General features: G+C 43.5%; 1 protein-coding gene across 1 annotated transcript in view; it reads right to left on the reverse strand.

The window, feature by feature from the left end:
* Positions 1–16250, reverse strand: part of GSTCD (glutathione S-transferase C-terminal domain containing) — a 143278-nt gene that overhangs the window by 94894 nt on the left and 32134 nt on the right. Inside the window, exon 2 of the mRNA XM_063458384.1 lies at positions 253–682. Within this exon, the coding sequence (XP_063314454.1) occupies positions 253–660 (408 nt within the window). The 5' untranslated portion in view covers positions 661–682. The remainder of the gene's footprint in view (positions 1–252; positions 683–16250) is intronic.

The raw sequence follows: 16250 nt of genomic DNA on the forward strand, positions 1-16250 counted from the left end.
CGGCTTGTCCCACGGTGTGTCCATCTTTCTCCTAAATATATATTCATTTTGTGCTACTTTATATCGACCCACTGACTTAGTAGTTATACACCTGCCATGCTTTGTGACAATTCCTACCATTAATCACCAAATTTGCCTTGTCCGCTCTGTGTCCTGATTCTTCATGTTGGGTAGTTCTATGTTTAGGATCTTTGGGCTTGATGATGGCGGTACAGTAAACACAAATGAAAAAGTTTTAACAATGAAACTTACTTCTGCGCAGGCTTTTAGGCAAGTCTTTTTAAAACCAAGAAGTTCACTGACATCCTTTCTGCAAGGTTCAGCAAGGCATGTTTTCTTTATAATGTGCCTAAGAACCACGGCCAGGCCTGCTCTGCAAAACGTGCCAGATACTTCTACAACAGCAGGCAAACGGCAACCCTGAACTGCTGGTGGGAGGTCGTGTCTGCAGATGATTTCAACCTCCAGACTGCTTGGTAATAATCCTTCCTTGTGAGAGATATTAACAGTTCGCTCGGGTAAGACAAGGAAAACTTTAAATGTGCTACAATCACAGTAAGATATCAAAAATAGAGAAATCGAGGTATGAAGAGGTAAGATGTCATTGCCATCAATATCCAGGAAAAGATGTTCAATATCTGTGCTGGTCTGAGCCTTCATGTCTTCTATAGTTTCAACACTCCTGTCAGAAAAATAGATATAAAAACCAATGCAAATAAAAGATGATATGGCTTTATTTATGAGAAATTTGCTGTACTACAATATTCATTGCTTACAACAGATAATGGCAATACAACGTTTTAATCCCATTAAAAACTAAAATGTTCAATGTAGAAACATAGCCAATAAAAACTCAAAAAAAAACTAATAAACCCACCTACTTTGGTCTGAGATAAAAGGTCACGCATAGAGCCTACTGAGAGAAAAATAAAGAGAAATAGTAGCAGATGAAAAAAAAGGATCTGTTCACTAGACAGACATACAATTCCAAGGCGCTCAGTGGTCAGAAGTGGTACTGCAGGTAAAACCAACTTGAGCCAAACCCATCTTTTTTGCTTCTCACTTAGTGCTATAACGCACTAATCAAATGTCCTTTAATTTGTACCCGAACGAATCGATCCGTCCAGGCTTTACCAATGCAATCTTATTCAGCAAATAAGACCCCATAAATCTTGGATGGATTGATTCATTTGGGAGCAGAAGATTAAATGACATTTGATTTGTTTGTACAGCTTAAACGCTTATGTGCACAGCACTATTAAGAATTATTTGTCATTTGTATAGCGACATGCATGGCAACATATTCCGAAGCCCTGTACGGGACTTGTGTAAGGAATACACACAAATAAAGAACACATACTGATACAAAAGTAACAGAGGGCTCCACAATACCTACTTTTTTAGGCAATGTGCAATGGTATTAGTAAACACTTACAGTTGGTGAGTATATTATATATTATTTTCATTCATTTGAACTATGCTACCTGGTTAAAGCAGATAGTGCAGAATAATGAGAAAATATTGGTGTCAAATAGTGTTTGTCTATAATATCACTATTTCTCCAAATCTGCAATGTGTTTGTTTTATGAGAATGTGTCCCATTTGAACGTTACAGTTGTTTAAATGGAGGAATTGCTTTGTCTTGAAATATTTTAAGCCCACAATGGGCACTCCACAGGAAGGTAGGAGAGACCAAAGAGGGCAGGATTTAGATAATTGGTCCTAGGAAGATTTAATGAGGGGCTGGAAGAAAAAATTGTGCAAGGAATAATTGGGGAACTGGATTTCCACTTAAAACCAGAATAACTAGGGGAGCGATAATGGGAGCTGTGAAGAGATCATTGTGAACCATGAACACCGTGAGTACAGCTTAGGCGCGTCATCAAAGATGTATTTGCCATTATTGACATCTTTGCAAGCAACATGTGCTCCAGAGCTCATTCTCAATAGGTCCACCTGCATCCGCACCTCAATCACACAGGTTGCAGCAATCCCCATTGTAAATATCAAATAAAACTTCTGTTCAAACTTCCCAATGGATGGTTTGCACAAATTACAGTCCCCTACTTACGGAGACCTGATTTCTGCTCTAAGACCTGCCCGATCTGGCAGATTACATTGGGAACCCATAAAAATAAATAAATAAATAAAATAGCGGTATCACGGGAGGGGGACATATGAGTCACAGTTATGAACAATTACTTGGTTTAACCTGCTAAGGATTCCACGGTCTCCTATTGACAGGATAATAAATATTAAAGGGGATACAACAATGGCATTCCCTCAACCTGAAAAATACTACAATACATATTGTGTACCAATGAAAAGATCTGTCAGTGCACGTACGTTTAAGAAGTCAGGGGATTTCCATTTAAACTCAGAATATCCATCCAACTGAAGAGAAAAATTGTGGAATTTGTGACCAAAGTAATTTTATTAAAGACACGGAGGCTCATATTATGCATAACTCTTTCTTTATTTCCTCAGCAGCAAAGATAGAGGAATATAAATATTGTCAAAATGAAAGAAAAAACTGTATAGGCATAACGGGTAGCCGATCACATGGTAGAGGAAGTAGCTATATAAGTCCTGTGTCTCCCACAATCCCCCTCTTTCTTTGCTGCTTCCTCAGACAGATAAGTGTTTTGCTTCTCTCTGACTCAATTTTGATATTCGTTTACCTGTTTTGATTTTTCGTTGTATACTGGCTTATAGATTGTACAGTTTTAACCTGTTACCGCTAGCGTTCCCCCTGGGACCCCTTAGTGCTCTACTCCCTGCCCGGGGATTCCTGTAACCTGCCCTTCCCTCCTCCTCGTGCTTCCGCACGGGTCCCGGCTCTGTGCTTTTGCCGCGACCGCTCTGTTTTCGGCCGCGGCTGCGCACGCATTCTTCCCCGCTCGCGGGCGGGCCGGGTGCACGAGCCCCTTCCCCCGCCGGGTGCCCGGTCGCGTGCGCCTTCCCTCACGTGCGGCGGCCATCTTGGGCGGACCTCGATCCATTCCCTGTGCTGCCGTGCGGTCACCTTAGCTTTGCCGGGTCCCCTGGGAACGCTAGACGGTCTGTGTGTATCGTTTTCTGTGGGTTAATCAACCCTTTGCTCTCCTTAGTGTCATTTAGCTATTTAATTTCTTTAATTGCCCACTACAGCTTTACATCATGCAGGATAGGGAGGATGGGCCTACAGGTCCCCCTGGGGATTTTCACTCAGACAGTGCTGAGGGTGCTACGGCCTCCCAAGAGTTTCAGGCCATGCTGGAAGCCACTATGGCCTCCTCCATTCAGAAGGCTATCGCCTCAGCCATGGGGGCTGTTACTACTTTATTTTCGCAATCCATGCACTCCCTGGTTTTCCCTGCTCTGGCCTCCCCCGCCCCTACGGGTGTGGGGTCCCCCTCCCCTGCTCAGACTGTGCCTGGAGCCCGTAAGGCAAAGGCCAAGTCCAAACATGTCGGCTCCCACTCCTCGATGCAGGTTCTACCTGCCATGACTGACACGCTTGAGGCGGTCACGGATGGCGCGCACCCCACGCGCAAAAGAGCCCCTGGCCGGGCTAAAAAGGCTAGGTTATGGAAACGGGCTAGAGCCCTTGATGATGGGTCGGATACCGACCGGAGTGTGGAGGAGGAATCCGACTATATGGAGTATGACTCCTTTGATGATGATGATGTATCTGGCGAGGATTTGCCCCTTACGGGCGTTAACCCATCGGAGTCCTCTGCCAAGGCCCGGGGTCCAGTATTAGGCCCCTCTGGGGATGACAAAACGATCCTTGATCCACAGGGTAACCCCCTGTTTGACCCAGACGACCTGCGTCACCCCCGGTCCGCTGAATGGGTCCCCCCGGATCATATTGCCCAGTATGTGGCCAAACGTATCCGCACACCCCTTTCCAGAGAAGGCCGCAATAAACTGCGGGCCGAATGCCCACGCCCTTCTCTCCCGGGCGCTGCGGGTAAAACCCCGGACATTGATCCACAGATTGCCCAGTTCCTGGGTAAGTCGGGCTGGAAGCCCAAAAAGGGCCTTGACCATTCCCTGAAGGGATGCCAGGACAAGATCCTGGATACACTGGGACCCCTCTCGAAACTCTATGAGCTTCTAGATGCTGCTAAAGCTGGGGATTCAGTTTTGGACGTGGATGTGGCCGTAGGTTGGGTCCAACGAGCCATATGCTTGCTGGGGAACGCCAATACGGCGATGTTTACGGAAAGGCGTAAGGCTATATTATTAAAAATCGACCCTAAACTGGCCACTATGACTGTGGCGTAACCTGACCCGACAGAGGAGGGTTTACTGTTTGGCACCTCCTTTGTTAAAGACATGGGGTCATATGTCAAGACCTTCACGGCGATTGACAAGGCGCAGGCGAGCATGAAACGTGTGTTCGCGCCTAAGGTTTTCGGAGGGGCCGGGCGTAGCAGGAACCGTCCACCCGGCCGGGGTTTCCGAGGCGCATTCCGCGCTACCAGAGGTTCCTTTTTTCCCTCCCGGGGATTGCAGGACCAAAGGACCCCTCCCTTCTTCCCAGCCAGAGGTCGGGCTTGGGGCTCCAGATACCCCCGCGGTGGTACCACCAGCAGACGTCCTTACGGTGAGTACCCTTTCTTTCCCTCCCGTTCAAGTAGCAGGGAGGCTGGCCTTATTTTACCGAGAGTGGACGAAGCTCACCTCGGATGCTTGGGTTCTGCAGTGTGTAAAGGGGTATCGCCTAGATTTTGTTTCAGTGCCTGTCCAGTTTTATTCCCCCAGAGAACTGTCCCTTCCACGGGAGCAGGACGAGATGATCTCCGCGGAGGTCGTGGAGATGCTCTCCAAGGGCGCTATAGAGGAACTGCCATTCGCCGCCAAGGGCTTTACGAGCAATCTGTTCCTGGTGCCCAAGAAAGGAGGCGGAGTTCGCCCTGTAATAAATCTTCGTCCCCTCAACGCCTTCCTACGTTACCAACACATCCAGATGGAAGGTATACACTGCCTCAGAGACCTTCTGCGCCAGTCGGACTGGCTGGCCAAACTAGACCTGAAGGACGCTTACTTCACGGTCCCCATTGCTTTGGAATTCAGAGATTATCTCCATTTCACATGGCACGGGCGACGCTGGCGCTTCACCTGCCTGCCTTTCGGTCTCTCTTCGGCTCCCTGGTGCTTCACCAAGCTTATGAAGCCTGTGGTGGCGTTCCTCCGTACCCGAGGGGTTCGCCTCATTGTTTACCTGGACGACATTCTGATTTTGTCCCAATCGAAGGAGAATCTCCTTCTACACCTAGAATGGACTACCGCCCTGCTACAGAAGTTGGGTTTTCTGATCAACTGGGACAAATCGGTCCTGGATCCCGCCCAGTCCATAGAGTTCCTGGGATTCAGAGTGGACTCCGTCCAACAGTTCCTGTTTCTACCGAGTTCCAAGGTGAAAGCCATTCAGAAGGAAATTCGAAGAGCTCTGCGTGTCGCAGACTTGTCCATCAGACAGCTGGCGAGAATAATTGGCCTTCTCGCGGCCTCTATTCAGGCGATCTTCCCGGGCCCGCTACACTACCGGGCCCTTCAACGACTCAAAGGGTCACACCTTCGGTCAGGTCACTCCTACGAGTCTCGGATACGTTTGGACGCGGAGTCCAGAGACGAGTTGGTGTGGTGGTTAGCACACATGGAGGCGTGGAATGGGAGAGCCATCTTCGGCTCCATCCCGGACGTAGTGATCGAATCCGATGCCAGCTTGCACGGCTGGGGTGCTCGTTGTGGCGACGTTTCCACAGGAGGCAGATGGTCCGACGTGGAGAAGTCGTTGCACATCAACTGCCTGGAACTCCTGGCTGGGGCTTTCGCGATCCGCAGCCTTACCCCAGGACGGGCGAATTGCTGCGTTCTCCTCAAGATGGACAACGTGTCAGCGGACCGCTACATAAATCACCTGGGAGGTACGAAGTCCAAGATGTTGGCAATTCTAGCGAAAGACTTCTGGCAGTTCTGCCTCTTCAACAACGTCTCGGTAACAGCGGAACACATTCCGGGCCTAGACAATTCGGGAGCGGATTGGAATTCCAGACACTTGAGAGACTCTGGAGATTGGCATCTACACGCTTCGGTGTTCCAGAGCCTGGACATGTTGTGGGGAAGATTCCAGATGGATCTGTTCGCATCTCGACTGAACACTCAACTGCCGAAGTTCTTCAGTTGGAGGCCGGATCCGGCAGCGGTGGCGACCGATGCCTTCCTTCAAGAATGGCCGCAGGGTCTGCTATACGCATTTCCCCCATTCAACATGATAGCGCGCACGATCTCGAAACTGGTTCGCCACGACTGTCGTGTAGCGCTAATCACCCCGCTTTGGAGATCTCGACCATGGTTCCCCCGCTTGATGGAGTTGTCGATCGATTATCCTCGGTTGATACCAATCTTCCAGGACCTCCTTCTAGACCCGGATGGGAACTCACACAGGCTAGTGTTACAACACCAGCTGCCCCTGATAGCGTGGTTCCTTTCAGGGGACCTTGGATTGTCCCAGACGTTCCGCAGACAACTCTCCTGCTCCTCGATAACGCCTGGGCCCCAGGCACACGAACTGCCTATCGAACTTCATGGAGATCGTGGTCTGGTTGGTGCATGGAACGGGCAGTGGATCCCGTATCTGCCCCTCTACCTTTGATCCTGGAATTCCTCACGTCCCTGTTTGACTCAGGCAAGGCGTACCGCACGATTAACCTTTCCCGCTCGGCTATTTCGGCCGGACACAGGGGTTTGGATGGTTCCCCTGTCAGCAGACATCCTTTTGTATGTCGTCTTCTCAAGGGTATCCGCCTTGCTCGTCCTCCTCGGCCTCGCTTCTCTGCCTTTTGGGACGTTAACGTGATGTTGCAGTTCCTCTCCTCATGGTACCCTAATCAGGAGCTGACTTTGAAACGACTGTCATCCAAGTTGGTAATGTTACTCTGTTTGATCTCTTGCAAGAGGGTCTCTGACGTCAGGGCCATGGATTGGGACGCCATTGCATTCACCCCGGAGGGTGTTACTTTTGACATATCCAGGAGGACTAAATCTGCATCCAAGTCATTTTCGTATCCCAGGTTTTCTGGTTGTCCGGCGCTCTGTCCGGTGGATTGCATCAGAGTTTACCTGGATGTCACGAGTTCCCTTCGCTCTGCCGATCTACACGATTTGTTCATATCTTTTAAGTCGCCTCATCGGCCGGTTTCTACACCTACCCTGGCACGTTGGGTGCGTGAAATGTTATCCTCTGCAGGTATAGACACCTCTGTATTTACGCCCCATTCTGTACGAGGAGCGATGGCTTCTAAAGCCTCCTCAGTCGGATGTCGTCTGGAGGATATTATGCGGGCGGCAGATTGGTCCAGAGAATCGACCTTTAGAGACTTCTATTTCAGACCTATTGAACACATCGCATCTCGAGTGGTTGCACAGCTTTGAACTTGCATAATATGAGCCTCCATGTCTTTAATAAAATTCCCAGATTTTACTAGTAACATGACGTAAAGTCATGATTTTATTAAAGACACGGAGGCGAGTATTATTCCCTCCCGCCCTCCCGGTGTGGAGTTGGGATACGAGATGCTTGAGACTCTACGGGTTTTTGCTGTTCAATTAGGTATGTATTAATTATATGTATTTATTTATATGATTGGATGGTTTGGTACGTCTTATTATGCTTACTAATTATTTATATTTTGTATTTCAGAATCCAGTTTGTTGTTTGTGACTCCTTCCAATGTTGTTTGGTAAGTCTACAGTTTTGAGTCTGGAAATTACCATATTTCTCTGTCTTTTTTAGCTTGAAGTTATCGCATTGTTCCTGTTTCCTGTGTTGATCAAGTAGGACATCGTTCTTCTTACCTGGTCTTCGGTTTTCGCAAGAAAGAGGGGGATTGTGGGAGACACAGGACTTATATAGCTACTTCCTCTACCATGTGATCGGCTACCCGTTATGCCTATACAGTTTTTTCTTTCATTTTGACAATATTTATATTCCTCTATCTTTGCTGCTGAGGAAATAAAGAAAGAGTTATGCATAATACTCGCCTCCGTGTCTTTAATAAAATCATGACTTTACGTCATGTTACTAGTAAAATCTGGGAATTTGGCGTAGGTATACAAATGTATCACTTTAAATTTACATGTAGCCTATTTTGCTACACTGTATACTCCAAATGGTTTGTAACATTGTTAGTTATAGCTACAAATTAAATAAGGCCAGAGGAAATGTATCAAGTTAAACAAGTAAGAAAACACATTCAAAAGGATACTTATTGAAGAGGACATCACACTATTAGGAAGTATGGTGTCCATATGCACATAAACATCTACTGATAGGCATATAAAAGAACAATATCTGCATACAAAAATTATAGTAAGAGCTCAAACTCAATGTGGTTACAATGTGGTAAAACAGTGCTGGGTGCTTTATGGAAAAATCTGATCCCCCACCAGATCCATAGACTTAGTAGAAAATAACCCAAGGCACACCAGAGTAGATTTGCACATAAAATATTTGTATTCGTGCAGTGGATACATATAAAATAAAGTGCAGACATCAAGATAGACATGTAAACAGTAGATAACATACCCATAACCACTATAGATGCAATAGTAAATGCTCAAAGTTAAAACCCATAAAATTGCAGGCATACTGACCTAGAGCAGTAGATAATACAACCCCGACGTTTCGGCGTCTAGCCTTCCTCAGGGGGAATATTTAACCAAATGGTCTCTGTTCCTATTTATATAACATAGATCAGTGATGGCGAACCTATGCGACCATAGGTCAGCCGGGGAGGTGGCTGCGGCACCGGTCGGCAGCAATGCAGAGTAGGCACCTGCCTGCCCAAAACGGCAGACGCCTACTCTGCTTTCGTGCCAGGAGGACCTGGAGGCAGGGGGAAGGATCTGGAAAGGAGCTCTCCTGTCCACCCCCGAGCAATCTGCGTGGAGCATTGCCGCACATTCCCATGGCAAAGCTCCACACAGAATTGCGCGGGAGGACAGGAGAGCTGCAGCCAGGCACATACTTACCACCACCGGAGCACCAGGGCTAGCTGTGCCTCCCCCTCCTTCACCAAAGCAAAGAAGAGGGGAGGGGGGGTACAGATTTTATGTATTTTTTTATGTATACTTAGTGCAATATTTCCAATGGTAAATACACAATGTTATGCTATCTTTTCTTATAGAAACAACAGACGTGTGTTCCACCGACTGTATGTAAATTTTAGATTTTTTTAGAGTGTTATAAGGGGTTCCCACTAGGGTGGTTTATAACAATTATTGTTATCACACACACCCATTCATCGTGTATTTTACTTTTCACTATTGTTCAATGTAAAACAACTTGAGTTATTTGCAAATAGCAAAAACAGAGTGTTTTATTCTTCTGTTTGCTGCTGGCTACTGTCTGTTAAAAGTCCAAAAACTGGAACTCTTAAAGTCTATGCTTTTCAAGCTGGTACACACTCGAATAAAACTGCCAAAGAAGGATATAGAGAAGAGCTATAAAAAACAGGATGCTGGCACAGCCAAGATGTCCCATGAGGAAGTCTACGCAAGCTAGACGAAACGTGTTGAAAGTTCTTTATTATTTTATATGCTGTATTTTATTTTTGGTTTTTCTGATCCCTGTTGCCTTCTTTCCATATGAATGGTTAACCTGAAGGAGAATTTGCTTTTCTGACCACATGGAGTGATGATATGCTTGATTTGATCAGCTAAATGTACCTGAACTATTGCTATACCCTTTAAAGGGAGATCGGCTGGGAATATCTGATCGATTGTGAGTACAATACCACCTTTTTCCATTCTTGATTCCATACAAAACTATTCTTTGTGCAGTTTTAATTATTAAAGTACTGCTGAGTAGCTAATCTGTACCTGATTTGGAAGAGAAGTTTCTTTTCTCAGCAATACATTTTATATTGCAAGTGATTTATATTTTATATAGGTGGTGGTTTGCAGTTCCTTTTCACGTTTTGTTATATTTATCAGTGTTAAAGCAAGGAGGGGAGCCACTAAAAAGGATTTGTACTTACATCACTATTTTGTGTGTTTAATAGTTACTTCCTTTGCTCTTACTTTAAAGGAACACTATAGGGAACACAACCATGTATTCCTGACCCAATAGTGCAAAACCCACCATGTAGGTGCCTTGCGCCCACCTTACCCCTTTAAAAAGCATGAAAAACTCACCTTATTTACAGCGCCGTGTGGGTCCGTTGGCACTGACCCCGCCCCCTTGGTGACATAATCAGAATTGACAATATTTAGCCAATCCTATGCTTCCCTATGATTGGCTAAAATCGGCAATGGGGCAGGGCCAAACGTTGTTTTGGCCAATCAGCACCTCTTCATAGAGATACATTGAATCAATGCATCTCTATGATGAAAATTCAGCGTCCCCATGCAGAGCGTGGAGATGCTGAACGGCACCGCTGCCTATTGTGCAGCACTGAGCCAGGAAGCACCTCCAGTGGCCATCTGAGGAGTGGCCACTTGGAGGTGTCCCTAGGGGCAATGAAAAGGCAGTTTTTGCATGAAAATGCCTGCATATACTGATTATACTCGTCAAAACAACTACATTAAGCTGTAGTTGTTCTGGTGACTATAATGTCCCTTTAATTATAATCTGATCAAACTCTTAAAATATGCCACATATGTGCAACTCTACTTGCTATGGGTAACATGATTGCCATGTCACACATTTTGTCGGCAATTTAAGACTAATAGTTCCTAATTTGTAGAAAGATTTGCACATCCCTCTAGCAATCAAACTCCTAATGCTGTACTCAGGAGCTGCACTAATGAGCAGCATTTAAATGCATCATATTGAAAAATTGATTCTCTGTCAGTACAGAGTGTGATGAAGTTCTTCCTAGGATAAGGTGACAAAAACAAAACTTGCAAACATGACACTAGATGGCACTGTGTAACAGCATTTTGTCACACGAGATAGCAATATTGAACTAAAATTTTGATTTTCTACATATTTCTTGAATTTGCACTATTTTTCAAATTCCAGAATGGCAATAAACATTGTTACATACTGCCCCAATATCCATTCTACTTTATGTACAATAAAACGGATAACATATGGAAAAAAACTTATTTCCAATTACAAATTCCAAAGGTATATTTTAACCATTAAAATAAAAAAATCAGTTATGTCTCATGGAAATAAGAAGCAATATAATTGAGATGTTAAAGATTACATATGTGCTAAAGACATATATATATAAATATAGCCCCTTACCCGATGTCAATCACGGTCATAACAATACTGTCACCAGGGAATGATAAATAATCAGGACATTCCATGATAGTATAAATGCAGAAAGAAAAGTCCTGCGCTCAACTCCCATCACTACTGGGCGGCTGCAATGACTACAGTACACATCAGCCCCAATACATAGTAAAAACCAAAGAAAAACATGTTACTTGCGCTCTATCCTTTATCCCTATGTATTTTTAAAACAAATGGAGGTCTTTTAGTTACCTCCAATGGCCATGAGAGGATTGAACCCACCTGCCACATCAAGGCAGACCCCCCTAGGTGGGTCCTAACTCTAACCATTCACCTTGCTTCCTTGAGCCTCTGGCAAAAATCTCTAATGAGACAGAAAGGGGTATTTTTTATATACACCCCTATACATTATTAACCCTTAATAGGGAACACATGGGATGGGCGGCTGCATTGTAACAAGGCTGAGTAATACAAAAATTGGATACAAATGCAGAAAGAAAAGTCCTTTTCTTTCTGCATTTGTATCCAATTTTTGTATTACTCAGAAAAGGACTTTTCTTTCTGCATTTGTATCCAATTTTTGTATTACTCAGCCTTGTTACAATGCAGCCGCCGATCCCATGTGTTCCCTATTAAGGGTTAATAATGTATAGGGGTGTATATAAAAAATACCCCTTTCTGTCTCATTAGAGATTTTTGCCAGAGGCTCAAGGAAGCAAGGTGAATGGTTAGAGTTAGGACCCACCTAGGGGGGTCTGCCTTGATGTGGCAGGTGGGCTCAATCCTCTCATGGCCATTGGAGGTAACTAAAAGACCTCCATTTGTTTTAAAAATACATAGGGATAAAGGATAGAGCGCAAGTAACATGTTTTTATTTGGTTTTTACTATGTATTGGGGCTGATGTGTACTGTAGTCATTGCAGCCGCCCAGTAGTGATGGGAGTTGAGCGCAGGACTTTTCTTTCTGCATTTGTATCCAATTTTTGTATTACTCAGCCTGGTTACAATGCAGCCGCCCATCCCATGTGTTCCCTATTAAGGGTTAATAATGTATAGGGGTGTATATAAAAAATACCCCTTTCTGTCTCATTAGAGATTTTTGCCAGAGGCTCAAGGAAGCAAGGTGAATGGTTAGAGTTAGGACCCACCTAGGGGGGTCTGCCTTGATGTGGCAGGTGGGCTCAATCCTCTCATGGCCATTGGAGGTAACTAAAAGACCTCCATTTGTTTTAAAAATACATAGGGATAAAGGATAGAGCGCAAGTAACATGTTTTTATTTGGTTTTTACTATGTATTGGGGCTGATGTGTACTGTAGTCATTGCAGCCGCCCAGTAGTGATGGGAGTTGAGCGCAGGACTTTTCTTTCTGCATTTGTATCCAATTTTTGTATTACTCAGCCTGGTTACAATGCAGCCGCCCATCCCATGTGTTCCCTATTAAGGGTTAATAATGTATAGGGGTGTATATAAAAAATACCCCTTTCTGTCTCATTAGAGATTTTTGCCAGAGGCTCAAGGAAGCAAGGTGAATGGTTAGAGTTAGGACCCACCTAGGGGGGTCTGCCTTGATGTGGCAGGTGGGCTCAATCCTCTCATGGCCATTGGAGGTAACTAAAAGACCTCCATTTGTTTTAAAAATACATAGGGATAAAGGATAGAGCGCAAGTAACATGTTTTTATTTGGTTTTTACTATGTATTGGGGCTGATGTGTACTGTAGTCATTGCAGCCGCCCAGTAGTGATGGGAGTTGAGCGCAGGACTTTTCTTTCTGCATTTGTATCCAATTTTTGTATTACTCAGCCTGGTTACAATGCAGCCGCCCATCCCATGTGTTCCCTATTAAGGGTTAATAATGTATAGGGGTGTATATAAAAAATACCCCTTTCTGTCTCATTAGAGATTTTTGCCAGAGGCTCAAGGAAGCAAGGTGAATGGTTAGAGTTAGGACCCACCTAGGGGGGTCTGCCTTGATGTGGCAGGTGGGCTCAATCCTTTCATGGCCATTGGAGGTAACTAAAAGACCTCCATTTGTTTTAAAAATACATAGGGATAAAGGATAGAGCGCAAGTAACATGTTTTTATTTGGTTTTTACTATGTATTGGGGCTGATGTGTACTGTAGTCATTGCAGCCGCCCAGTAGTGATGGAAGTTGAGCGCAGGACTTTTCTTTCTGCATTTGTATCCAATTTTTGTATTACTCAGCCTGGTTACAATGCAGCCGCCCATCCCATGTGTTCCCTATTAAGGGTTAATAATGTATAGGGGTGTATATAAAAAATACCCCTTTCTGTCTCATTAGAGATTTTTGCCAGAGGCTCAAGGAAGCAAGGTGAATGGTTAGAGTTAGGACCCACCTAGGGGGGGTCTGCCTTGATGTGGCAGGTGGGCTCAATCCTCTCATGGCCATTGGAGGTAACTAAAAGACCTCCATTTGTTTTAAAAATACATAGGGATAAAGGATAGAGCGCAAGTAACATGTTTTTCCATGATAGTATAAAGCCTTCACATATTTGCATTTGGTCTACGCGTTTCGTCTATATATTAGACTTCATCAGGAGCAGTAGTAAAATAGCATGTAAAACAATCAAATAAAAATACATAAATAAAAAGTCCCATGTTGTCTATCTTCTTTTAAAGGTCCTTTTCAACATATTCCACACCAATTCCGCCAATCCGTGAGTCCCATAACAGGTGTTGCAAGTTTTCTTAAGTTCATGTCCATATATGGACTTCCACACGGTCGCCGTGGAACGCACGTGCGTTCCACCTATCCGGAAGAGATCCTCCTTGTTCGGCGTCCCTCTAAATACGTCATCCCTCCGCGGCTGGAACGCACATGCGTTCCACCCCAGCCGCGGCTGAATAATAAAAGTGGACAAGAACGAAGGAGAAGGGAGATATATAAATATATCAAAAGACATTGACAGAATCAACATGGGCAAATGCCCCATAACTAATTCAACAAACATAGTGATATCAATAAAACAAACATTAATGATTATACAAATATGCTGAATAGAATTTAATAGACACATAATAAAATGGCACATAGAGTAGTAAAATAATGATGATGACTTGAGACTATTTAAGGGGGCGGTACTGGGGTACACAAACTGTAAAAAAGTAAAAAATAATAAAAATAATCTGAAGAAAATAAATATATGAATAAAATAATAAAAATAAAAATAAAATAAAGTAAATAATAAATAAAAATATAAATAATAAATAAATATAAATCAAAATAATAAAAATAAAAATATTAATGATGAAAATGAAGTAAAAATTGTAAATTAAAGAAAACAAATTAAATCAAAATCCACATTCAACCCATAGGGTTGAAGTGTTCCAAGTTTGTGAATCCAGTAGCCCTCCCTTTGTCTCAGTCTCATAGTGATGTCCCCTCCTCTACACCAAGAGATACTTATTCTATAACCACCCAAGAAAGATTATGTGAATGAAATTGTGAACACTTATTACAGTGTACTGGTACAGAGTGTTTTTTTATAACTTTCTTGATGTTATTTTTATGTTCCAGGAAACAGGTTTTTGCTGGTCTCCCCGTCCTCCCCACATACTGTGCACCACATCCACATGAGAGGAGGTACGCAACATGTGAGGAGGAACAGGTGACCCTTCCTTGAATAAGAAAAGTCTCCTTGGTGATAAAACTAGAAAAAGAACGTGTATGAGGTGGTAGTCCTCTACACGCTTTGCATGAACCACAAGTGTAAAATCCTCTGCTGCTCTTCGCTTTTATATTGATCTTATTATGAAAATGACTGGGTGCTAGATATGTAGACAAGCTTTCCTATAAACAATTTGAGGGTATTCGGGTAGTTGTGGACCTAAAATTTCATCATATTTTAAAATATTCCAATGTTTTTTAAAAATGTTGTTAATGGCAAAAGCTTTAGAATTATATTGGGTGTGGAATGAAAACTCAAAACGCTTATTAGAGTTATTTGCCAGTTTAACCTTATCAACCAAAAGTTTTCCTCTCTCAATATTTTTAACTTTTTCCACCTTTTTTTTAGTAGAAAATTGGCCTCCTTGGGCCGATATGGTAAAATATGTTTTAGTAGAAATTTGGCCTCCTTGGGCCGAGGAGGCCAAATTTCTACTAAAACATATTTTTAACCCACGGACACCAATAGTTATATTGAATCTACAAGTGGGCATCACCCCAGATGGCTGTCAGGAGTACCAAAAAGCCAGTATACTCGACTTCGAAGAAATTGTTCTAATCAAGACGTCTATTTAGAACAGGCTGCCATCTTTACTAACAAATTCATTGAGAAGGGTTATGAGAAGGAAGTACTTGACAGAGAGGTGGAAAAAGTTAAAAATATTGAGAGAGGAAAACTTTTGGTTGATAAGGTTAAACTGGCAAATAACTCTAATAAGCGTTTTGAGTTTTCATTCCACACCCAATATAATTCTAAAGCTTTTGCCATTAACAAAATTTTTAAAAAACATTGGAATATTTTAAAATATGATGAATTTTTAGGTCCACAACTACCTGAATACCCTCAAATTGTTTATAGGAAAGCTTGTCTACATATCTAGCACCCAGTCATTTTCATAATAAGATCAATATAAAAGCGAAGAGCAGCAGAGGATTTTACACTTGTGGTTCATGCAAAGCGTGTAGAGGACTACCACCTCATACACGTTCTTTTTCTAGTTTTATCACCAAGGAGACTTTTCTTATTCAAGGAAGGGTCACCTGTTCCTCCTCACATGTTGTGTACCTCCTCTCATGTGGATGTGGTGCACAGTATGTGTGGAGGACGGGGAGACCAGCAAAAACCTGTTCCCTGGAACATAAAAATAACATCAAGAAAGTTATAAAAAAACACTCTGTACCAGTACACTGTAATAAGTGTTCACAATTTCATTCACATAATCTTTCTTGGGTGGTTATAGAACAAGTATCTAAGAGGAGGGGACATCACTATGAGACTGAGACAAAGGGAGGGCTACTGGATTCACAAACTTAGAACACTTC

Source organism: Pelobates fuscus, chromosome 6 (assembly GCF_036172605.1).
Source record: "Pelobates fuscus isolate aPelFus1 chromosome 6, aPelFus1.pri, whole genome shotgun sequence".
Lineage (NCBI taxonomy): Eukaryota > Metazoa > Chordata > Amphibia > Anura > Pelobatidae > Pelobates > Pelobates fuscus.